The 25133-nt window shown below is 39.0% G+C and overlaps 2 protein-coding genes across 2 annotated transcripts; both read right to left on the bottom strand.

Moving 5' to 3' along the window:
* Positions 1 to 6: 6 nt before the first annotated feature.
* nme4 (NME/NM23 nucleoside diphosphate kinase 4) lies at positions 7 to 3315 on the bottom strand. The gene is made up of 5 exons (XM_005945228.2): positions 2790 to 3315; positions 1696 to 1826; positions 1491 to 1592; positions 1245 to 1357; positions 7 to 1108 (listed from the first exon to the last, which is right to left on the bottom strand). Exons 1-5 carry the CDS (start codon positions 2926 to 2928, stop codon positions 988 to 990), a joined length of 606 nt encoding a protein of 201 aa, XP_005945290.1. The 5' UTR covers positions 2929 to 3315; the 3' UTR covers positions 7 to 987.
* A 1037-nt stretch (positions 3316 to 4352) lies between these two features.
* Positions 4353 to 23980, bottom strand: xpo6 (exportin 6). The gene is made up of 24 exons (XM_014341020.2): positions 23240 to 23980; positions 22398 to 22488; positions 21380 to 21492; positions 19648 to 19845; positions 18554 to 18713; positions 18114 to 18191; positions 17475 to 18006; positions 15456 to 15582; positions 15258 to 15367; positions 15019 to 15127; positions 14754 to 14846; positions 13993 to 14062; positions 13698 to 13857; positions 12936 to 13028; positions 12369 to 12513; positions 11821 to 11970; positions 11470 to 11659; positions 11218 to 11373; positions 10171 to 10285; positions 9883 to 10054; positions 9584 to 9745; positions 9337 to 9435; positions 8359 to 8589; positions 4353 to 7143 (listed from the first exon to the last, which is right to left on the bottom strand). Exons 1-24 carry the CDS (start codon positions 23240 to 23242, stop codon positions 7042 to 7044), a joined length of 3459 nt encoding a protein of 1152 aa, XP_014196506.1. The 5' UTR covers positions 23243 to 23980; the 3' UTR covers positions 4353 to 7041.
* Positions 23981 to 25133: the final 1153 nt, after the last annotated feature.

Raw genomic sequence — 25133 nt, 5'->3', positions numbered from 1 at the left:
CACTCTCTCTCTCTTTGTTAGACCAAATGCATATAACTATTAACCAGAAACAATGCACTCATCAGTCACAAAAATCAAGACCAGCTGTCTAATATTGTAGACCCATTATGATACAAAAACAGCTCTGATAAGTCTTCTAACTGGACCCTGTAGTATCAAGCACCAAGACATTAGCAGCAGATCCTTCAAGTCTTAACCTAAAAGGTTGTATTTCTGTGCGTTAGACTCGTTTTTCTGGCACGGCCCACAGATACTCAATCCGATCATAATCTGAGGAATTTGGAAGCCAAGTCAACACTTCGAGCTTTCTGTCATGTTCTTCATACCATTACTGAATTATTTCTGCAAAGTGGGTAGATGTATTACTCTGCTGGAGTAGGCAGGCACACTGAAAGACTTGCAGATCAAAATAAAATTAAAAAAAAAAAGGTAGAGAAACATTTTTTGCCCGTGATCGTTTTGTGTTTCTTTGTGATCCAAAACTCACATCTGTTTGTGTGGACTTTGTATCTCATTATGGCTGTTTGCAGACTTTACAGCCATTCTGCACCTAAACATTGCTCTCTATTTGCAGAGATTTTCTAACTTTTTGGCTGTTGTTCATTTTTCTTTCTTTGAAAAGATAGTTACCTTCATGAATGAAGCAGAAACTGACAAGCAGAGGGTCTAGATCAGGAGCCGCTTAGCCTTTGGGGTACCTTAAGTGCATGCCCAGTAGTCCCAGTCAGTATTTTTCCATGGTTGTAGCTGGTTGGTGTATAGCAATAATAATCCAATGCTAAGACTAAGATGCCTACTGTATTATATGTACATATGCGTAGTTGGTTTTCTAAAATCTCACATTTGCTTTAGCAAAAATCTTTTGATTCTTAGTGCACTTAATGAGGTAAATTACTTAGAGAGAGAAACTGTGGTGGCACTGTCATTAGGCAGCAGGAGAAGAGGTAGTTATTACTGATTCTCACTGCCTTGAACTGTCAAGCATCTTCAGTCCTCCATCATGTTGCTCTGGTTGCAGCATTCCCAGTTCAGGAGATCCTTTCCCTGAAACCACAGCTGGATCTCCCGTTGAGCACCCTCCAGTGAATCACTGGCATGGACAACGTTCCTTTAAGTGACCAACACACATGGTTACTGTACTGCCACGTCATAAAAGCACATACCTTCATAGGCTTTAATGTTAAAAATCAGTTTTATGTCACAAATATCAGCACACATAATGAAATGAAATAAAGTCAGGTTACCTGCTGACATGGACGCTGAAATCTCCTCTGACTGTGCCCGCCTGGGCTTCAGTTGGGTTAGTGTGTCCTACCATTTTACGTGATGCCTGGACTACATTGGGCCCCTCCCATACCTAAATAAAAGTAAAGCAGCATGTGTTGGCAAGACTGACAAACCTACTGAAGAACTATAACAAGAATAAGCAGAAAAGTAACAAGGAGAAAACCATGAGTATCCTCGAAAGAGGCAGACAGAGGAGCACTCACCATGACCACCACAGGCCCTGAGGTCATGTAATGCTGCAGACTAGGATAGAAGGGCTTAGCTCTCAGCTCACGGTAGTGCTGAGACAGGAGATCCTCAGACGCCTTTCAAACAGAGACAGATTCAACAAGAAACTTGCAGATCACACACACACACACACACACACACACACACACACACACACACACACACTTCAAACTCTTATACCTGCACCATCTTCAGGCCAACCAGCTTGAATCCCCGCTGCTCAAACCGGTGAATTATTTGCCCGACAAGACGGCGTTGAACTCCATCTGGTTTCACGGCTATGAGAGTCCTCTCCCTCACATCTGGAAGACCTGATGTGAGCAGACACAAAAGAGGAGCAATGGTTGTTAACCATACTGCAGGGAAGACTATAAAAAATACCAAACTAAAGTCTGCAGGTGTCTCAGTTTATAAATGTGTGGTATTTATCATATCAACATTTATCATATCAACACACAAGCACGCACAGACGTGCATTTGTGTGTGTGTGTGTGGGACACAACGTCCCCACAACACAATAAACTAACGCGCGCATGCGAGTTTGCACCCCTAAAACAGACCAACAACCCTCACTGAACAAAACTGCATATGAGAGGTATGGCTTTTGTTTAGCTACAGAACACACAGAATAGAAGCTGCACACAGCCCCTTATGAATGACTGCACGCTATCAATTATTCACACGTGACTATCCACGAGAACTGCAGTCTCCTTGCATCTTTAAGACCGGCTGTGACAGCGAAATACAGCGACACCATAGCGGGCTGGATGGAAGTCTGGTTCTGGCAAAGAGGTTTGGGTGTGTTGTATGGGACTTGCGTTTTGTGTGTCGGTATTGCGCACCGTTTAACTTTTGTACCCCTAACCTAGTTCCAGTTCATGACCCGAGCTTTTGGCAAGCAAGTTTGTTTTCCCAAATGTGTCCGTTAAGTTTGGGTCAAATAAACTTTGCCTTGGACTCTGCGCCTTGGACCGAGTCTAACAGACTAAAGTTTGTTAGACTCGGTGCTAACAGAAATCTTTTAAAATCGGTTTCGACAGTGACAGTTTGAGTGTCATTTTCACTGTGTAAAATCGCGTATTCAAGATACTGTGCACATTTTTAATTCGCAATTCATGAACATTCACTTAAAAACATAAAATTTGCATCCAACTGCTTTAAATCGCCACTTCTTAACAAACGAATCGCGTAAGTTCTATCTGAAGGACTAATACTTATCTACTATGCAAAACATATGGCTTTACTTAGCAGCTGGTACAAAATGAGTCACTTACTTGATTTGTTTCTTCGCCAGGTAGATCTGTACCCACCCCACAGCTGAGAAGGAAAACCAGGTAACAGACCTTTTGTGGATTCTTGAGTCCTCCAATAAAAGTGTTGGAGAAGTCTGTTAAAAACGCGCAGCTGCAGCATGGCCGTAATGTGACGTGCGTTTTATCAGCCTCTGAGTGAAGTCAACCCTCATCAATAAAAACTCACGAGTGATCCCTCTGTGCGTCTCTCCTCATTGTCACTCAATCTGAAATTTAACTCCAGTGATGCCAGACCTGTGTTAGTTCTCCGTACACGCGTGCGTCACTCAAAATCTCCCTTCGCTTTCAACCCGATGGATTTCAAAAGAAACACTTCCACGCATAAATCTTATTTAGTTGATATTTTCGCCTTTCTGCAGGTGAAATCCAGCTCAGTTTAAGAGCTGAACACTGATCTTGCTCTTCACTTTGCCCTTTTTTTTGTTGAAAATGTGTATTTCTAAATAATAACAAAACACTTAGGAGACGCAAAGCAGAAGCAAAGATATGTTAAAATGGCCATTTTATGACCATTCAGCCTCCGAAACGCATCTTTTTGTTGTTTTAAAGTAACATCTGTACTTGCCAGATGTCTGTTAGTCATTCAGCCTCCACAACTCACATTTGCAAATCTGTGATTTTCTTTAGATCTGGCACTTACCGCAATTTACAATTGCAACTGTTAGGTGGTATTTCAACAAAAATATTTAAATGACCTGTGGATGTAACTAGAACTTCACTGAAATTAAGGATTTGATCAGCATCAAATACAAGCTTAACAAATTGGATATACAGGACTGTATGAAAAAGTATTTGTCGCCTTCCTGGTTTCTTAGTTTTCTGAGTATTTGTCACTCTTTCATATTTCAGTTTATCAAACAAATTTTAATATTCGACAAAGATAGTTCAATCGATTACAGCAAGTCGTCAAGGTCTGAAGCAGCAAAGCAGACTCAGACCGTCACACTACCACCACCATGTTTGACTGTTGGTATGATGTTCTTTTTATGAAATGCTGTTCTAGTTTTTTGCAGATGTAACAGGACTGAAACCTTCTAAAAAGTTCAGGTTTTTTTCTTGAGTCCACAGAATATTTTCCCAGAAGTCTTGGGGATCATTAACATGGTTTTTGGTAAATGTGAAATGAGCCTTAGAGTTCTTTTTGGTATTCTTCTTTGAACTCCTGTGGAGGCTTTTTTGCCTGGACTCTTTCTTATTGTTGAATCATGAACTAGATGTTGTTCTGGGTTATATGTGAACACCTGGACGAGTCGTCAGTGCATTCACCATTCACCACTGTTTCAAATTTTCTCCATTTGTGGATAATTGTGTCATGTGCTGCTTTTTCTTTGTTTTTTTGCGTATCTTACTTTGTCAGACAGGTTCTGGTTAAGTGATTTCTTGATCCAACAGGTCTGGCAGTAATCTGTCCTGGGTGTGGTGAGTGAAACTGAACTCAGCTTTCAAAAAAAAAAAGAAGAAAAAAAAAAGAAGGAAAAATGTGGTTAATCACAATTAACTCATGATTCATGAAGGTAGGTTTGGATAACTTTTTTCCATTAATAAGTTAACTCATGATTTAAAAACCGAAATCGGGAAGGGGAAACATACTTTTTTCCTGTCACAGCATATCTCAGTGGCAACAGGTCTTATGGAGTGATGAACTCACTTTTGAAAACTTTGGTTCAAGTCATTTTCAGTAATATAGAGGTGGTCAGGATAAATGTACAACAGTGAATGTCTAGTCATTTGTAACATGGTGAAAGGGTTGAGGAAATTATGAATGCAGAAAAGTAGTCAGATTATCATCCAGCATGAAATACCACCAGGCAACAGCTTCATTAGTCAGCATGACAATGATCACAAAGGAGTGTAGCAAAATCATACCTGGATAGAAAAACACAAAATGGAGCACTTAGATGAGACATGGATCGGCCTCTCCAGAGCCCAGACTGCAACATTACTGAAGCAGCGTGGCATCATGTTGAAAAAGGACAGGAAAAATGCAGCCAACATCCAGAGAAGAGCTTTGAACGTGCTTCAAGAAGCCTGAAGAGAACTATTCCTGAAGACTAATTAGGTACATTACAAGACAGCGTGACTAAGAGAGTTCATGGTAAATGAACTGGTTCTTATATAGCGCTTTTCTACTCTGAGGACTTAAAGCACTTTATACAACAAATTCATTCACCCAATCACTTTTTTTCTAAAGTGTTAAGTGCTCCGTATCTAACATCCAGACACTTTCACACTCCGATAGATGCATCGGAGAGCAACATGGGGTTAGTATCCTGACTGGAGCAGAACCACCAACCTTCCAGTAGCTGACCTGCTCTGCCACCTGACATACAGCCACGCCAATACAGACAGTGCAGACGTATAAAGTTGGTCATATTGACTTCAGTTTTGTTAAAATTCCCTTATATGTGGATTTATATTTGCAGATTTTTCAATAAACTGCTGCTCCCTTTAAATTTTCCTAAGCATCATCTTTTTTGCAGTCTAGGCTTGACGCTGACTAGACTGCACGGTACTAATCAGCATCAAGGTGAAATTTTGTAACCAAAATCCTCTCTTATCAAACTGAGTGCACTTGACAGAGTCCACTAAACAGTCACATTTAATGTAAGCTTAGGATACACAAAGCCAGACAACATTAGAGCCATGTCTTTGCTGCTTGAGTTTGTGACATCTTTTCATAATTTATGAAAATGCACCATTGTTCTTTTCCACCTTGTACATGTGAGTCTGCACATATTTGTCATGTGATTGATTTTATGTGATGTCATGTTTCAAGGCTTCTGTTGGTTTTTTTCTTAGAGTTAAGACATGTTCTGCCTGATCCAGTGGATCAGAAAAGGAACATTTTTTGCATATTACTGTGATGGCATGCCACACATGGTAAGCTCCACACCTCACCACCTGTTGATTCACTTTAGTTTAATTTACAGTCACTACTTTAAAATATTCTATTTATTGTTCAATATTGTTTCTTTATTAAATGTATTTATTTTTCCATCACACCTTCCAATGTTTATATGGCGTGCACACATATTAACCTTGCAAGGTCAAAGTTCTGCTTTATTTTATATTAATACATCTTTCTTTGTTTGAGTTACCTGGGGGTTGGCTTCTCCTGTCTGGCAAAAGGTGTGGCAAAGGGCTGCGAGACCTGAAGTACCACTGACAGCCTAATTGGATTGCACCACATGCTTCATTGCCTGGGGGGTGTTTCATGTTTGTTTCATTGTTTTGTATTAGTTGGTTATATGGCAGCCGTCTTGTTTCCCCCCGTGTGTGTCATTTGGTTTAGCTAAACCGATATTTAAGTTCCCCTGTGTGTCATTTCAGCAGGTCAGTTTATCATATGTTTGTTTGAGGTTTTGTTAATTATTATCTTGAGTTTAGTCTATTGAGTTGACCTCTTTTATTGGTCTGCCTGTTTAAGTTTTGGCTTTGTTAAATATGTTTTCATATTTTTGGGTCAATAAAACCCCTTTGTTGAATTAAAACCACCTGTGTCCTTTATGCTTTACTGCTTGGTCCCTGACAATTACAAATAAACAAAACAAAAAATAAATAAAAAGTCTAAAACATATTCTACAGTAGATGATTGTAGTGAAGTAAAGGAAAACATAATCTCTAATAAAAAAAATTCTCATTATGAATACTATAAGATGACCAGCAGAGGGCACAGAGACCAGCCAAAGGTTTTATTAAAAAAGCACTTTATTATTCAAGCAGGTTTTCTCTTTTCAGAATGGAATGATATGAAAGATCTTAAGTTGAGAGTCTCTCTCCTTTGGAGATTAAAAAGGCAAAATGAATAAAAGCAGACATTAAAGAAAACTAAAACAAAACTCAAAATGAGTTGAAAGTGCTCTGTCCCAGCCCAGCTTTGTTGCAGAGGCGTGGGAAAGAAGGCCTGGCTCAGACTGCTCCAGGTCTGGGCAAAAGCCAAATGCAGACCAGGTTTACATTTCTCACCAAACTCATTGGCAATTCACAAGGAGGGCACTGCCTTAAAAATAATAATGTGCCAACCTTCTACAGTAGAAATCAAATAAAAACATCAGCAGCATCCTCAGCCTCCAATTACCTAACCGAACAATGTGTGTTGCTCCATCCTATTACTTTGAAAAGGTGGAGCACAGCTGAATTGGAGGAGTGTCGGGGAAAGTGGTCAGCACAGGCAGTCCTGACGGTATGTGGAGTGGTTCAAACAGTCATCGTGCTATAGCTTGATGGTGCCAGTGGGCAGGCTGCTGTTGCACAGTCTGTAGTAGCGAAGATCGTTCACCAGCCGCTGAACGCTTTGAGTGAACGAAGGCAGGTCCTTAGGAAAGAGGAGAAGGAACAGACACTAATATTAATTTATGAAAGAAATGCACAAAAACACATGCCCAGTAAGTAGATACAGCCATGACTGATAGAATAGTGAAGCTATAATATATAGGTTTTCCCCAAAATCTCAACAACTCCCACCCCCTAAACCACCTCGTTTTACACGAGGTGCTGAAATACAGTATTCCCTTGATTTACACAGTAAGTGAAATTCTGCTAAATTTGAGTGACATAAATTTACAGACTGTGATGTAGTGAGTCCACGAAAGGTGAACCATAATGTGGCGCGGGAATACTGTAGTCCAGAATTAATATTCCATTTTAAGCATGAAATAGCAGCAGCAGGCTGAGAGTGTGCATCATCACAGAGACCACCACAACAAGCTATTTCTTATACACACAGTTAAAGATTATTAGCTTTTAATTAATGTGCGGAAACTGGTGCCATCAAGTGGCTACGTCTTGTTGCAAATCTTTAAATAGACCAATCAACAGACATTAGGTAAATGCACGCACAGACCGAACTGGCTTCCCTACCTTCAGCTAATTTTTGTAGAAATGGATGAACAGGAAGTTGGCTGGCTCCACTATGGTGGCTCTCATTATACCCAGTATGTCAACATTAATATACAGCAGCACGAAGGGTGTTTATTTACTTTGTTAGACTTAGAGGTTGGCGGATGTTCACTGTGACTGATGTGAGGGCTACAAACTCATGTAAGTTCGAAGAAAAATAAGGGAGTAGTTTTGCCTGCACAACCAGAAACTCTGAAAAATGTCATTTATGCACATCCACACATGAACAACAACCCAAAAAACAAAACAAAAAACAAAAACAGTCCAGAGGAGTGGTCTTATCAGACAAATTAAAACACCTGCGTGTTTTTATAATGTTAACTAATTATTTACTGTGCAGCCAAAGTTTAACAGAATGCAAGGAGATGGGGTAGCAGCAAATAGCAGATAAGCTATTACAGTTCTAAAGAAAGAAAAAAAAAAAAGACTAATTTGATTTCTATGTAGCTGCTGTTGGAGCAATCTAAGTATTGTTGCCAAATTATTTGTGCAACAAGTGGAAATTCCTGTGTGTGCCAACAGCCCCTGAGATATATTTACCCATATTAACCTATTGGGGGACAATAACTTGCAAGCCCACAGAACAACACGTGCAGCATTTTTTTTTTTTAGAAAGTGCCACTGAACTTACCTGTTCCAGCTTGAAATTACGTGCGAGAACAGCTCGTTGGCTGCTGTCCACACCGTGGCAGCCATTGAGGAATTCCGGCATGAAGGCCGAATAAAAGGCATCAAAGTCAACAGAGGCCATGTTGTAAATGGCGAGGGTGATTTCCTCCTGAAGAAGGTCGTGACTTTTGTGGAGAAGGACTTGCAGCAGCACATTGATGAAGTGGAAGAGCATTGAGGTCCGGAAAAGCTTCTGAAACACACACACACACAAAACCCCCAAAAAAAAACCCCGAAAATGAGAGTAACGTTAGTACGTGCTATAGAATTCACACATGTGGACGAGGGAAATGTGTGCTGCCTTAGTTGCACTGTGCAAGAATTGTGATGTTGGGACCCATTCACTGCTGCTTTAATTACAGATAATCAAAATAAATACATTAAATCATTTAAATTAATTTAAACCTACTTATTATTAGAGTCACACTAACTAGTTAGAAGGAGTGCCAGTTGGTTTGGCTTAAGATTTCTGTAAATTAGAAACTGTGATCCAAAAAAATTACTGTCATACTATTAACATCTAAAACAGAAACAAAAATAGAGCACTAGTTCCACCTTTTGGAATTAACAGGATGTTACATGTTAAATAAGGAGCCACATTTCATTAGTTACGTATAATCTCTTATTTGGCCGAAGGTAGAATCTGCAATGTTTTTGTATCCACTGTATAGATCATTTGACTAGCAGCAATAATTACTGTCCAGTATCAAGTCCAATAAATTGTATTTAGACCACTAGTTTCAATTCTAAAGCTGAACTTACACTGATGGCTCTAACAGTTAGTTTAACATTATTATGAATATGCTGCACTTGCAGATACACAAAAAGTGAAATCTGTGCACCATTAAAGACCTGAGACTGTGGCAGACTACTTAAAGAGAACGGGTTTGTTTATGCCCTTGCTCCTAAAAATCAACGATCCTGACAAAGTTGAACTCACTCTGTGGTATAACTTGTGCTTGCTGTTGAGAGACTCCAGATAGCACAGATTCTGCTTGAAAATGTGGATATCAGGCTGCAGGAAAGACTGTCCAAAAGCCTGGAAAATATCAGCACACGTCAGGAAATTTAGTGGGATGAGATTCAACAATATCAACAATCACCTCTCCTACAGCTGACATTACAATTATAAATTCTTTAAACGTCACATTACAAGGATTAGGGCTGTTCTATATGCATGAACGCACCTGCATGGCCGCTGTGAACTGGGCCTCATTTTCCATTGTGTCTTCTGAATCTCCTCTTTGGACACTTGTTAAGACTGAAGTTTTAAAGAAGTACCTCCAGTTTTGGTGAAGTATTTGGTATAGCAACTCAAACATCTCGGCCTTGATGTCTGGAGAGGATCGCTGTCAAACAAACCAGAGATTCATCCATTCATATTTTAGTAAGGTACAGTATGTGTAATTTCTTAAAAAAGAAGTGATATCACAGATGACATTTTAGAGCATAACCACAACTCAAACAAAACAGTGATGCAACTGACCTCTGCCACCACTGGGTAGACCTGCTCCATGCACAAAGAAAGGATGCTGGGTAGGAAGGGCTTAAAAGCTTGACCGGGCTCTTGCACCACCACCTGTAGGATTTTCAGGAACTTCTGCACCACCCTACACCCTGCACTGCCCTCATGCAAAATACTGGCTGCCAGCTGCTCCCTAGAGCAAATGAAAACAACAGAAGTTACTCAGTGTTAAGATGACGTAAGATAAATGTGACTGCAACAGGTGGCTATTGTTTGACATGACGTCTTGAGCTAGAAGCTTTTTTTAACCTGGTGAACATGCTAAGAAACGTGTGGATGATCTGTCCTGTGAAAGCAACACCCATCTGGACTCGTAACGCCTGGAACAACGTCAAGAAGAAGGCCAACATCTCATCTGTCACATCTGCGAAAGAGAAGTGACAATTAACAAAACTGAAGCGATTACCTAACATGTGGATCTGGTATGGTGTTACATGAAATTATCTTGCATGCAGGGGTTAAAGTCAGCGACAGAATTTCTGTTATAACCTTCATTTTATGGACGCACAGTGTGAGCACTCGGGTCGCATCAGAGCATCGGGCCGTATAGTGTGAGACCCTGCATCGTGACCTACGAACTTCTAACCCCTGCGAGTCAATGTGCAGTTTGAGCAGAATCTGAATAACGCAACTGAAAAAAAAAAAAAAAAAAAAAAAAAAAAAATATCGCACAGTGTCTGCCCAGTTTTAGCAGCAGGTATACCATCGCCTTGATGTCATCCATTGTTGTGTTGCATTTGTGTCACAATTATGGGACTTCTGGGCCATGTTGCTATGATCCCACCCACACTGATGTGATACTCAATTGTAATGGAAAACGGCAAAAAAAAAAAGTCGAGTGCCAGCAGAAAAGAGGCAAAAGTGGACCATTAAAGATGGGCTGGGTTGAGATAATAGCCTGAGTGAATGTATAAAAGATTTCTTAATTTTGTAATTATGTTTGAAATCATCATAAATATTTTAGATTAAGTATTTAAATTTAAAAAGGCGATCAAAACCATGAAAAAAAAAAAAAAGCCACAAGCTTAATTAAAGTCCATTTTTGATTTGGACTGTGTTTTTAATCTCAGTACTGGCTGTTGGCTATCATGTGGTGAAATGAACATATTTTATAGAAAATTTGTGTCAGTCAGCAGTAGAATACAAATTAATCTGTAAAAACAAAAAAGAAGGAAATACTGCATCTTAGCACCATATGCTGATTAAAAGGTGTTTGGAAGGAAAAAGTTCAAAAACTTGTGAATGTGCTGTGGCATTAAGACTGAGAATGACACAAACCACAGATATTAAACTGACCTGGCTGCTGAATAAACACTGGAAAATGGGTGAGGGACACTTGGACAGACTCCTGAAGACTCTGATAACAGATCTGACGTGACTTGGTGGATTCACTGGAGACACTGTCCACTATGTCTCTGAGCACAGGCAGAGTCTGCTGTATGACTGCTTTGACTACACGAGAGAAAACATAATTAGGTGGACAAAAAGTGACTCAGAATAATAAAATTAAAAGAGATAAGGAGTTATGAAACCTAAGTAAATACTGACTGTCATTCAGGCCAGGCTGCCGTGAAGTAATGTTCACTGTGCCTCTTAAGATACGATATTCTCGAGTGAGCGCAGCCAGCAGGCTGGCGTGGTTGCTTGAGCGTGTCTGCCACTGTTGTTCACTCTCTGGTAAATTTGGCCAAGGGAGCAGCAGCATATTGGATAAAGCCCTACACACCAACATGTGAGCCTGTACGAGAAGATTACTTCATTTACTTCATGTTCAAGGTCACACAGAAAATTTAAATTGGCGACAAAATTTTAAACAAATGTACATATTCACATTGTTATGCTATGATTGAAACGTGATACTATATAATGATTGATGGAAAATAAAAGTACACTATTTACCTCCTGGGGAAGTCTGCGTGTCTGATTTTGTGTAGTAATCTGGTTGAAGATGTTTTGAACAGCTGGCAAAGTGACCAAGAACACAGGCCTCACTGTAGAGGTTATGGAGACCATCAGATGGCACGCTGACAGCATCAACTTTTCCGGTACCTGAACATTTAAGTGTAAAAAATTTTAAACAGACTAGAAGTGGAAAAATATATTTTATAGCTCTTTAAATTTGCAACATTTTGTTATAAATACAAGCTAGGGCAAGATAAACTGTATGGATCAGATGTTTCAGATCAACTTAAAGACATATATAAAAACCGTGAACATGGACTGCATGTTTCAAGCTTTGGTTAACAGTTTCTAAATTATACTTCTTCCTTAATTTTTAAACCACTGTTGCAACATGAAACTTACTGTGTCTGTGACATGCAGTTTCTTATAAACACAGGTTTACTTAAGTCAAAGATTCTGCACAAATTCTTTCTAAAACAATTTTCTAAATATAAATAGCTGATTAGTTAAGGATGGATTTGTAATATGCTTGACATTGAAGCTACCTTGGCTGTGATGAGCGGGCTACTGGCGTCGATGGCAGACTTAATGAGGTTGATGAACTGGCTCTGGTTTTGACTGTGGACTTCACTGTAAAACTGTGCAAGCCAGTGAGAATAAGCTTGCAAAGCAGCAAGAGCCTGTGCATGTCTGTAACAAATGAAACCACATACGCACACAGAGTTAAAACACATTTCTTACTTATACTGCTTACCTAATTTGCTAATTTGTGTAACTTTGACATGTCTAAAGCCATGTTCGTGGTAGCATTAATTGTATTTGGCACACAAAAACTCATATCTTCTGAACATAAAACACTGAAGCCAGAATAAAAATATTCTGTCATTTTATTATGTAAAACATGAGGTTGCTCTGAATGCAAGGCAACTGTGCAGCAAGGGCGGCTGTCCAGTGTCCACAACATTTCACACAAACCCGATAGCTATTCACACGCTCAGCTCCCTGTTCTCTTTTGCATGACACTGTCTTTGACTCCATGAGTCTTTCATTTCTAATGGTTTGATCACATATACAATTTTACTGTTCAATGTTCCTTTAAACATGATACTCACACATCAATGAGGTCTGGTTTGAGCACAGAAGGCACAGCAGTCTCCAGGTCATAGAGGCTGGTCTGGGAGCCATAACAAGTCACTTCAACCAATCTTAAAAAAGAGGCAAATGTTCCTTTTTGATATTTTACTCATTCCTTAAAACCATCAGTTAAAATATGAAGAACTCAGAATTCATACAACCAAAGAGCAACTTAAATAAATCACACACACAAAAAAGAGAAGGCAATGTCAAGATAAGATTTTGTAATGCTGGCGACAAAAGTCTGCAACACTAACAGCGTACATTTTTAAATACAAACATAGGATTCGGAGGGGTTTGCTATGAAGAAAGATTAAAGTTAGGAGGCTACATATGAACTTTTGCTAGTTAAGCTATAACGCATTAAAGCTTTCTTTAAACCCTTTAATATTTAAATGTATCCAGTTTAAGGTGGATCTATCGTCTTATTCGCAACACTGATTCATTGTACTGTTATATTATTTATGTTCTTTATACATCAGAGATGTTATCTTGATTGATAACATCTCTGATTGGAGTAACCAGAACTAAAAGGGAACTTTTTTTTTTTGCTGAAGAACTGTAATATGATGTGTTAAATCACCCTTTTTAATCTGAGCGTGCACAGAATCTGAAGCAGAAAGCCAAGCTTAACAGAAAGTTGATAATCATTAACTCAAACTGGAGTTTGAGGTTTTGTTGAGCCAACTAAAGCAAACAAAGTCTGGCTATGCTGACCTTGATTTGTAACACACGCTTACCTCTCTACCACAGCCAGGGCGTCACTGAAACGTGCAGCAAAAATATCTCCAATGAAATACTCAGCCAAGCGTCCAACAGCCTGAAGTAGGGAACTGAGGTCCCTGAGAGAACAGTGAAGTCGGCGACAGTCGTTCTCAGCAGTGATATTTAGCCGTCGACCTAGATAAAAACAACAAAGAGACAAGAAAACAAATGTTACAGGATCGATCTAATATTTTAATCTACAGAAGTGATGTCATTTTTGAGTCGACATAAAAGCAATGTTTTTTCCCCCCATCAATAAATTGTACTTACTTGTGCCAGTAGTCACAATAAACTGCTGTAAACCGAGGTATACGTCCAAGTTTTCTTGAAGAACTGGAAACTTTAGAGCAAAAAGAAGAATAAGGAGGAAATTGTTACATGTACTAACACCCCCACATTATTATAACCTCAGAACTCACAGGCAACTTAAATCATTACTAAAAGACCTACTCAATTTTAAGGCAGTAAGTTCAAAATAAAATTTAATTCAGTTTTATAAAAAGAGTTATAAACAAGTATAATAAAGCCAAAATTATCTTCTTTGAAATGATGGTGGTATTGGTTTTCGTGAATGAGATATTCTCATGACTCATCGAGTGATGCTACTACCAGCCAATCGGTGGCATGCAGTCTGACAACGTCACATTTTAGGTACTATTATGACACTATTACACTACTACATTATGACCTAATGGAAAACCCTGAAAACCATGGCGAGTCAATCCGAGCAGGTACTAATGAGGCTTAAGACACCTTGGTGTGTATTTGATGACAGTTCAACCTATTAATGTACTCCTTTACAACAAAATTTACAATGCAGAACAGAAGATACTTCTTGCCATCATTGTCAAGTGATTTCACTGTTTAAGGAAACTACACTGTGCTGATAAGTGGGTCATCATGAGGTTATGAGCATTTCTGCTACTAGATTTTCCAAATCTAAAAATAATAAAGCTCTGATCTGGTCTATTTAAAACGTCTCTAAACTGCCTTACAAAATACAAAAGGTGACACCAACAGTGATTTCTTACCAAAGTAGAGAATGCATGGGATGGGAGCAGCTCCATCACCTTGGCAACCACCTCCAGACTCTGACGCAGGTACCTTTGCCACTCAGTCTGTTGCTATGGTTACAAAATGAAGCAGAGTAGTCAGACACTGAAGATAAAGCCATTTCTTTAGTCTGTACTTATGCTTAAAGCAAATTTAATGCTTCATGTGGCTACAAGATAGACAGATAATATGAAACAGTGCAGATGATATTTGTAATAATTTTACATTATTAAATGTTCTTACATCATCATCCAGAGTCTCGTCGTCCAGCTCTTCTAACTGGGCTTGATTGCATCTGAACTGTATGCGATTCAGAACTTCCCTTAACAGAAGACCTAAGGCATCTTTGTACCTGCCCAGTTGGCACATGAATACATTACACAACAGCAATTTCACACTCAAGAATGAATGACAAAATAGGAAATCATTAAATCAACTTTAGTTCTTTGAGTGTTTCTGTAAATATCTCTTGAGCGTCTTACCTATTCAGGACACTTTCTCTGTCTGGTAGCCTGCTTTTGATTTTCGTTGTTAAAAAATCCAAAAACACACTCCAAATGTCCAAACAGGCAAAATAGCCTTCATGGGTGGGCTAAAAAAAAAAAAAAAATGTGCATGAGAAGGAAGTTTACATAGAATCTTTAGCTGCATTGCATGAACGTGGAAAAGGTAATCATTACCTGGTTGAAAGTGTACTTAAAAAGCAGGGCAAGAAACTCTACAATAGGAAACTGAGGACTTGACTCAATTCGCCTCAAGTGAACACTGACAAACAGACGCAGGAAGTCTGTAAACTTTTCCAGGTAACTGCAAGATAAGAAAGGAATAACTGAAGCAAAAAGTCGGGACATACATCTTACATTTAAAACATGAAATATTAAATACAAAATATATTTGGTCTAAATGGTCAACAATATTATTACTTATCAGATTAAGTGCAGCATGTAACTTGATCATAATGTTTTATAATCCTGCAGATGCAATGTTTAAGGGCATAACAATGTGGCGCATGTGTCTGACCACTCATGAAAATTTACAATGTCACAGATGTGTCTTAAAAAAGCTTAATGAAAGAGACACAGGTAAAAATGACTACATCTAGTATAATCTTCAAAATAAAATATATACAACTTATCACCCTGCAAGCAGCCTATTTAAATAAATATATATATTACATAAGAAACTAGGGCTGTGCGATATGACCAAAATCTCATATCCCGATATAAGAATTCTATCGTCCCGATAATGATATAAATCACAAAAATGTAACATTTTCTGTAAATTCTGTGAATCTCGGGCAGCTCGACTTGTTTGTGTTTCCAGCTGCGCGTCATGTAGGTGGAGTCGAGTGTTTTAACCGATGTATGAAACGATACATTTTTAGACATAAGTTGTAAAGGCCGCCGTTTTCTTTGTGAGTATTTATTACATGGCGTGCTGCGGGGAAAAGCCTGTTCTAACGTTTGAGTCTAAGGTTTATTTTTTAGCACCTGACGGCTCTTTTTTTAAAGCTCTTTCACGTGATTCAGTTTATTTTGAAAAGTCTCAACAGGATCTTGAGCTTTATTGTGAAAGGTTTGTGGAACATAAACAAGCGGACACGCAATGCTGTTACTGTCGTTGTTGCTAACCACAACGCATAAAAACAGGCGCTTGTCCGTCCATAGTGTGGTTATATTAAATATAAGAGAAAGAGAGAACTTTAAGAAATTATTATAGCCTCTACAGTGACCATCAAAACGGTGAAAAAATATTGCCGTTAACAGTTTATTTTGCGACACCACGAAACAAACGATAGCGTAAAATGAAACGATAGATGTTTTTGTATAGTCATTCAATATACATCGTTATATCGAACAGCCCTATAAGAAACTAATAGATATTTGCAAAAGGAAACATTCTTAACAAAGACCAATAGGGATGGCAGAACCCCCCCCCAAAAAATCAATACATAGGACAGACAAAAAAGGAAAAACAAAAAAAAACAAACAAACAACTTAAAATAGCTGACTGGTCTTTGTACTCAATCTCTTCATATTCTGCAACCCATCTGAAACTTGTGGTGCAGACTGCCAACATATTATCATCAGTCTGAGTCCATGTCAATAAGAACAACTCTGGCTGCCAGCTGGTTGCATTCTAGTTAAAAACCATGAAACACAAAGGTTGCTAAATGCAAATTTAAAGGTTAATTAGGAATTTTCTGTCTATGAAAACAACAACAGATACACGATTTTCGATGATTTATCACAGTTAATTGCTGTATTATCAGAAACAGATTGCACATAATTGCCAACTTGACCCCACTCAATTGCAGACTGACTCCCATCTTTTATGGCAGGTTTTAGTGACAGTGTTGGTATGACTCATAAAAAAGTAAGATAACTTTTTCCTGATTGGGTATTGACAAAGTTAACTCTGAGGACATAATGAAGTTGAAAAAAGGTAATAAATAACAATATATGCCAATGCAATACTATTGATAGATGTCCAAAATTGCAATAGTATCATATGGCAAGTAAAGTTATGTGATAATGTCATATTGTGGGGTGCGACCAAAATACCAATTGGTAAGTGGCAATGACATAACATGGAGGGAGAATGCTGCTGATACCTGTGTCATAGGGTAAGTAAATGGCTGTACAGAGCGAGTTTGCTCATGCACCAATGCTCTGGTCAAATTAAGAATTGAGCCATACCTCTCATCAAGTTCCTGTAAGCGGCTCTTGATTGTATGAGCATTATTTTCTCGTGTCAGCCTTTGAAGAAGAAAGAAGGTCTGCTGGAACATTCGCAGCAAGTACTCCTCAAAATCCATTGGCACGCAGTTCTTTGACACCAGTTCATTGACACAGGTCATGGCAAGTAAACCAAGCCGGGCCCGGTCCACCTTGTTAGCCTCGTTTTGCTGTCCGTTTAGCTCTCCTCCATTTGATGTTGGTGGCATTGTCCCAGGATTAAGCTGTCCATTTGAGGAGGAGGAGTTGGAAGAAATGAAGGAGTCTGTCTTGGCCTTTGGCCGAAGATCACAGCCAAATCGTGCAAAATGGAAAATGGATGCCAACAAGGTGGGCGTAATACTTGTAGACAAAGGGATCCAGCTGAACAGGTGGGCCAAGCACTCCAAAACAAGGCAACAGAGCTGATGACTCTCATTGTCCAATGCTGCCATGGGCTGACAAAGCAGTTTTGAGTACTGGCTACCTTGAAACAAGCTGCCCAGCAATTCCACTGATTCAAAAACACAAAATGTTATGGTTAATAAAGAAGAAACAAACTCCTGTTTCACAATTTTAAGTCTTTCCCATTTTAACCATTGAAAGGGACAATTCACTCACTGCTTTCCCCTGAGGTGGGTGAGGGAGGCGGCGTAGAAGCTATGACACTGTGCTTGTCCCAGTATGTCTCCAGAATTCCTGAAAACAAGTACCCAGTTACTAACACCTACTGAAAGATTTGTCTGATTTGTCATATTTGATCCTAAATAAAGTTAGCAAACCTTATTATATTTTTTATATAGTAGTACTTTACTCTTAACAGTACACCTGCATTTACTACTGTCCTTTCCATCCTTTGAAACGTGGCATATTAAGATCCCTCAAAATTATATTTCAGTAACAAAAATGTTGCAAAAGGGTTTGTTTGCTAGAACATAGGGACACCTCTGAATCTTCCAAAAAAACAAAACAAAACAAATATTAATTTGTTGCAGGGGGACAGGGAGAGACCCCTGTTAAGTAGCACTAAGAGTTCACAAAGCATTAAAGGTTGTCCTCACCGGTCAACAGTCCAAGCACTGTTGGCACCTGCTCCAGCAGCAGTTTGCGGAGCTCCTCTTTCCTGGCAACACTCAGGTCTTCCCTAGGACATGCAAGCTCTTCTGATGTGGTTTTTAACATAACCAACCCCAGTGGAGCCAGAGCCGGGGACTGGATCAACTATAGACAGGAGATTGACGGACACACACACACAGTTCAAAAAGTTAATTTTATCAACTACCTAGTGACCTACCTAATTCTCCAAAATACTTTCCAAGCTGTTTGGTTAAAAGCCTGCTGACAGACTTTATAGAAGTTGGTTAACAGATCAGGTTATTTCGTTGTGTACACTTGAAGCCTAACACAACTGTTTTAGAATAAAACAAAAGGACCTTTATTGAATGTAATTTCCCTTTACAGAACAAATGCATTACACATACTAAGTTTGGCTGTTTAAGGAGGCATTGATTAGCAAAACACACCACGAGACAAGATGATATCAAGCTCTAGTTCATGTGGCTTACCACTCTGAATGAACAACTTAATGCAGAAATCATTTGGGTTTATTTCAGATATTTCATGAGATTAAAACAAAAATGTATTTTTCTTGGATTATAACTGAACTTCTCTATTTAAGACTGTGCCACTTCCTCAAAACATCTTTGTGCAAACTTAAAATGCTGACATAAGTACAGCAAATTGATTAAAAACACAACAACAAAAAAAAAAGAAAAACAAAAGACAACTTCAAAGGAAATTGGAATAAATGTGACCAGAAGGGAAGAACAGAGAAGGGATATTTTTTAGGACTACTTCAAATTACACAAGAACCTATATATGTTCCATGCAACAGAAGCTCTGGCTTTGTAATGCAACTTTTGTGTCTTCATCAGCTTCATTTCATTACTTAACCCTTCCACCAATAACGATGACCTCCCCTGTACCGATAATGACAAGTTTTGACACTTCATCAATATCAAAGATGTGGTTTGATATTGAGAGACCACCCTCACTAACTTTTGTTGCAAACCAAGTCATTTTGTTCACTAAACAGGCCTAAAATATGACAGACACCACTCAGGTCAGAAAAACAGCTTCAAGGGTTACTCCTTACCTGAAGGGTGTTTGTAAAGAAATCGTGGTAGAACATCGGCCAATCCTGGCGACCAATGTCTACAATGACTTTACAAAGCTTATTACGGATAAAATAGGGCACAGATTTGTGCTGAGCAAGGAGGAGTTTGGGAAGACAGCTGCGAATCTCCATCTTGTCCTGGGAAGCAACTCCAATCCACATCTTGTTTACCAGGTTCTGAAAATTACAATTAACAATCAACTGTAAAACATGTGTACAGATGACAAAAACATATTTATACAAACAGTGCAGTGCACTTCCACAATGTCTTAGGCCCATCTTATAAAGGATTATTTTTTCCCCACCCAATCTGTGCACAGAACTCCACAATGACCAAGAAAAAATATTTGTCAATTTATTGGAAGGACCCTTCACTTGGGTAAAGCACCTTTGCCAGGTATAGTATCTCAAATCGTCTTGGGGAAGATCCTGCAAGCCTTTTACATTTTAAAACATTTCTTTCGTTATTGGAGGAATTTTTATTGTTGAACCAATGATGGGGAGCATCAGTGCGCAGGATTTTCAGGTCTGCTATGTTTCCCAAAGCTACTGCTCTTTCCCCTCTTGCTCAATTACATTTATAAATCACCAGCCTGAAAGCCAACTACACTCTGGAAAAAAGGCTTTCACTGAACAGGGCTGCTCATCATTTTCCAGCATCGATCTGACCTTCCTGACCATCCACCATCTAAGAAAAACACCATCCCATCATGCTGCTGCTACTAACAGCTGCCTGTCTTTGGTTCCCTCCACACAGTGTGGCAAAACACACTTTTTGTGTTCCACGAACCAGCGACCTGTCCAGGGTGTACCCTGCGTCTTGTCTTATGAAAGCTTGGACAGGCTTCATCTCATTGCAGCCATAAACTGGACAGGCAATTAGGAACAAATGGATCAGACCACAGGATTTTGCTTCCGTGTTCTGAGTTGTTCAGGTGTATTGGGAAAATTCTCAGCCGTTTAGTGAGGAATAGTGGCCACTCTAGTGATAGACTGGTAAAATGTTGTAGTTCCTAACAGCTTTCACTTAAGAATCAGAGGTTTCAGTGCTCTTGACTCCTGAATGAAACTAAGGTATTTTTATCTCTTCTTTTAATTGCAACCCCCTCCAGCTCTCACTAGACTTGAATCACAGCTTGCAGGAAATTCTCTAAATCTCATAGCTTGGTTTTAACTCTAACATACACCACAGATAGTGAGAAAGTCAAGGCTGATGTTTTCAGTTCTAAATTATGTTGAATTAAGGCACAAGTCCCAATCAGCTGTACAACAACCCCACAACCCACGGATAAAAGTAGGATGTCATATGCAAGAAAGGGAATACTTCAGTAAAGGTTTTATATTAAATAAAAGATGTAATCCATTTAAGATTAGTCTGAAACATAATATAATGAGATTAAAAAGAAATTAAGCATTTCAGATATACATTTTAAGTTAAAGGCAGTTTTTAAAGGGCACTTTATGCTCATTCTTTCATTCTGTGGTAAATTTGCTACACTTTTAACTAACTTCACTTGCAGAATTATAAAAAATGAGGAAACAGGAAAAGGCCATGAAATACATTCTTGTTAACATATGCCTCTTCTTGCAGTATGCATGTATTAAGTATCTAAAATTATCTGAAAACAAAATGTTGAAAAAAAGAAGAAGAGAGAAAGCTCTTGCTAGTACTTTGAACTGAGAACATGCATCTTCCACCTACAGGACTTACTTCAAATACTGTGAGACTGTACATCATTACATACTCATTCCGAGTATTGGAGAGGAAGAACATGCAATGGCGCCACGCTCCAGTCTGCTGTGCAAAGTTATTCAGCAGCTCTTCTGCAGAAAAAAGGAAGTAAGCATGAGCTCTCACAGAAGTAGTTCAATACTAGCACCTCGCTAGCAATCAGACTGAAAGTAATGCGTCACAACACAGGAAGTGGATTTAAAAAACCAAGAATGCAAAAGATTAATGTTTTTATAGAAACAAAACAATTTTAGAACACCTTAAACATGATCCTGACACTCAACAGTATCTCTGTATTTATAGATCCAGACTATTCAAAGCAGAAATATACTATCGTTTAAGAATTTTAAGGATAAGGGCAAGAGAGTTTCACATAGAGGAAACTCTACCGTTCATCTACATCAAAAGACAAAGGCTCCTTTAGCTTTCTTTTTTTTTTTTAAACCAAGAACTGAGCTCTACAAAGGTTTCCCTTTAATAAAGCACATAACAATTTTAAAGTTAATGCATGTGCTATGAGACATTTTAAATGGTATATTAATGGTATAGTACTTCTGGTAACAATTAGCAAGGGCTGGTACCGATTAGAAATGTTTAAAGTTAAGAGTCAACTAGCCTCGCACAACATGAGCACATTGTGGTCAACCTATCCACAGATATGAATGACAGACCAACATTCACCAAGAAATGCATTGATTAGGTTCCTTTTTCCATATTTAATTAAACATTTTTAGCTCTTCTTTAATTACCGTAGATATTTTGAATTTATTCAAGAGCAAAAACAGGTAATCACACAGGAAATGAGGAGGAGTGGTCAACGTGCATGAAACGTTTGTACGTTACTGTGGATGATTATGGGGTAGGCACATTAACCCTCAATTACACATTCTTACACTGCTCTGAGTCGTTTCCATTTCAGACCAGCCTGATGGGAACCTTAAAATACTGCATCATGGTCATACTTCTTAAGTGTACTGTTTTGCAAGACCTTACTTACCGATTTCTCTTTTTCGCTCATTAGTTGTGCAGCTATGAAAGAACTCCGTCATCAGGCCCTCTAGTGCGCGCAGCGATGCCTCCTCTGAAGCCTAATAGGTAATAGAAAGTAAAGTACAAACAACATGAGCGATCCATCACCATATAGAGCATAGAATCACTAAGTCTTTAGAGGAATTCCTTTGTTTTTTGTGTACAATCGTGGTATAACCACTCAATCATGCTTAAATACAGAAAGAGAGTCCTCATACACATGTTCACACATAGTAAAGAGAACAATACACTGGCATACAAGTATCTTGTTCTTATAGCCAATTATTACACCAGCTTGCTGTTTGGTTAAAGCACTTAGTTATAAAAGGCAACAGCACAGGCTTAATCGTAATATAGTTTGGCACTACCCTTGTTTTATCATGTGGATGAAGTTGGGCCTTGCCTACCGAACGCAAGATAGCATATCGAGATTTTAGCCCCTATGCCAGGCAAGTCTGAATTCCACAAATAAGCCACAACTTGCCGAGACTCAACACTAGTCAAACAAAATATTCGGTTTTGCAAGATGGGCGTCCTGTGCCGTAAAATGGCTTTAAGAGCTGTCACATCCTGTGAAATACCTGGCCTCAGAACCGTTAGATAACAAAAAAGGTATACAGGTATAAGTGCATACAACGTATCCCCATACGCTGCCAGTTGTATGCTAATGTATTTATCTTCACTAATGACAGATCTTTATATTCAGAAGTAGAATAAAGAGTTAAGCTTATCCATTGCGTTAGCCCTCAGCAGGAAGGGAGGAAGAAAGATGAACAACTGGATAAATACCAGAGTTTAAATTATACTTACCATGTTTAGCTGGCTCGGATGCTGTCTTCAGTTGACTTAGTCGCTGGTTAATTACAGTAATAAGCCAACATTAGTTACCCAGTTAGCCAATCGTGCGGCTAACATTAGCTATGGTACTGCTGGCTAACGTAACCGCAAAGGGTTATCATCATGCTCAGCTCGACTGCTTAAACTGATATCTACATAAAACTAGCTAGCAAAGGCTGGCCTCGCTGACTGTGCTTTGAATGTATATATATATATATTTTTTTTTTAACCTTGCTCGAATAAAGCGGTTTTCGACTACCAGGCATAAAGACTTGACATTAAATTAGCTATGCCGAGCCCAGAGGCTAGCCGCATTGCAGCTCAACGCTAATTCCACCGTTAGGTTGAATACAGAAATATAGTTTTGTCAGCATCTAGCCGACACCACGTAAGTGTGCAGCTTTAATTAGCGTTTTGTGTCAGGCATTTTGATGCTAAATTACCTAGCTGCTAACGCTGCAGCGGATGGCTAGCCAGTTAGCTTTTCTAGAAGGATGAAGGAATAATTTTCGTTCGCTAACTGTCAACCGCAGACATGCTCCTGTGTCCGGACACGACAGTCTCGATTTCTAAAGTCAAAGCGGGCTTTAAAAACGCACAAACATAAACGTTTACAAATCCGCAACAACAATAATTATAAAATGCTATCAGCGACTGTTCCTGTCATTCCCCTTCTCGGTGCTTAGGGCGGCTCAAGAATAAAGCTAGCTTGCAGGTTTCAGGGTCTCCATTGCAACTTCCTCTTTTGCTGCAAACAACCCAATCAGCTCTGTCAAGTCACTCACATTAAGAAAAAACACAGTCTCCGGTAATAGCTTTCAAATTAAAACACTTTACTGTTAAATAATTCAAAGTTATGAACAAAGGTAAAATGAAACGAATGAATTTACTCTAAAAAAAAAAAACCTTCATATGTTTCATGTTGTCATTTCCCCTAAAAAGCCTTATGCAAAATGCTATTATAATACTGTGCTTCTGCTGAAACCTGGCTCGCCCACACAAACATACAAATACAGGAATTTGCCTGGCTTTCAAAGAAGTAAGGTTATATAAACAGGAGAAGGACCATTGATAAAGTTTGCACTATATCTTATATATAACAGATAGTTATTAGCACTTAAAACCCAAGATTGTCATATACAGGAGAATTGTATTCACTATACAGGTAAAGGTGAAAGATTTATAATTTACATAAGAATAGCTATACATGCCACAACCAGACTATTTAACACTATATTGGAAAGTGAGAGGATGTCTGAGGAATGGATGTGTACTGGTACAGATATTCAAGACCAATGGTGAGTACAGAACTGTAATAACTAAATAGGGATAAAGCTGATTAGCCATGCCATTAAGCTATGGAAAAGAGTTGATGGAGCTAGGTTATTTAGAGCAGCAGTATAGCTCCATGTCAAGAAAGAGCACTACAAATGCGACTTTTGCTTTGAGTGTTGATGGAGAAGTACAGAGAAGGTCAGAAGGAATGGCATTTTGTCTCTATGGATGTGGGTTAAAAGTGAAAGCACATGATATAGGGTGCCAAGAGAAGAACTGTGGTACTGCATGAGGAAGTCAGGAGTGCCAGGGAAGTATGTGTGGGTGGTGCAGGACACTGAGGACAGGCTGGAGGCTGGAGAGGTGGAGGTATGTTCCGGAATAAAGAAAATTAAAGTGAAATAAAAGCCAGTAGAAGCAAGATAGAACACGTGTCTGAATGACAAGTTGACATACCTCCATTCAACCATCCAAAGCGATGGACAGAGCCCAACAGAGGCAAAGAAGAGACTGCAGGCAGAAGTGGGTGGAGACAAGGGTAAGGGGTGATTCGTGACAGAAGGATAGAAGCAATAGTGAAATTCAAAGTATC

Source organism: Haplochromis burtoni, unplaced genomic scaffold (assembly GCF_018398535.1).
Source record: "Haplochromis burtoni strain Fernald_Lab_line unplaced genomic scaffold, NCSU_Asbu1 Contig_424, whole genome shotgun sequence".
In the NCBI taxonomy this organism is placed as follows: Eukaryota; Metazoa; Chordata; class Actinopteri; order Cichliformes; family Cichlidae; genus Haplochromis; species Haplochromis burtoni.
The sequence above is the reverse complement of the archived record's forward strand: the minus strand, read 5'-3'. Positions and strand labels throughout refer to the sequence as shown.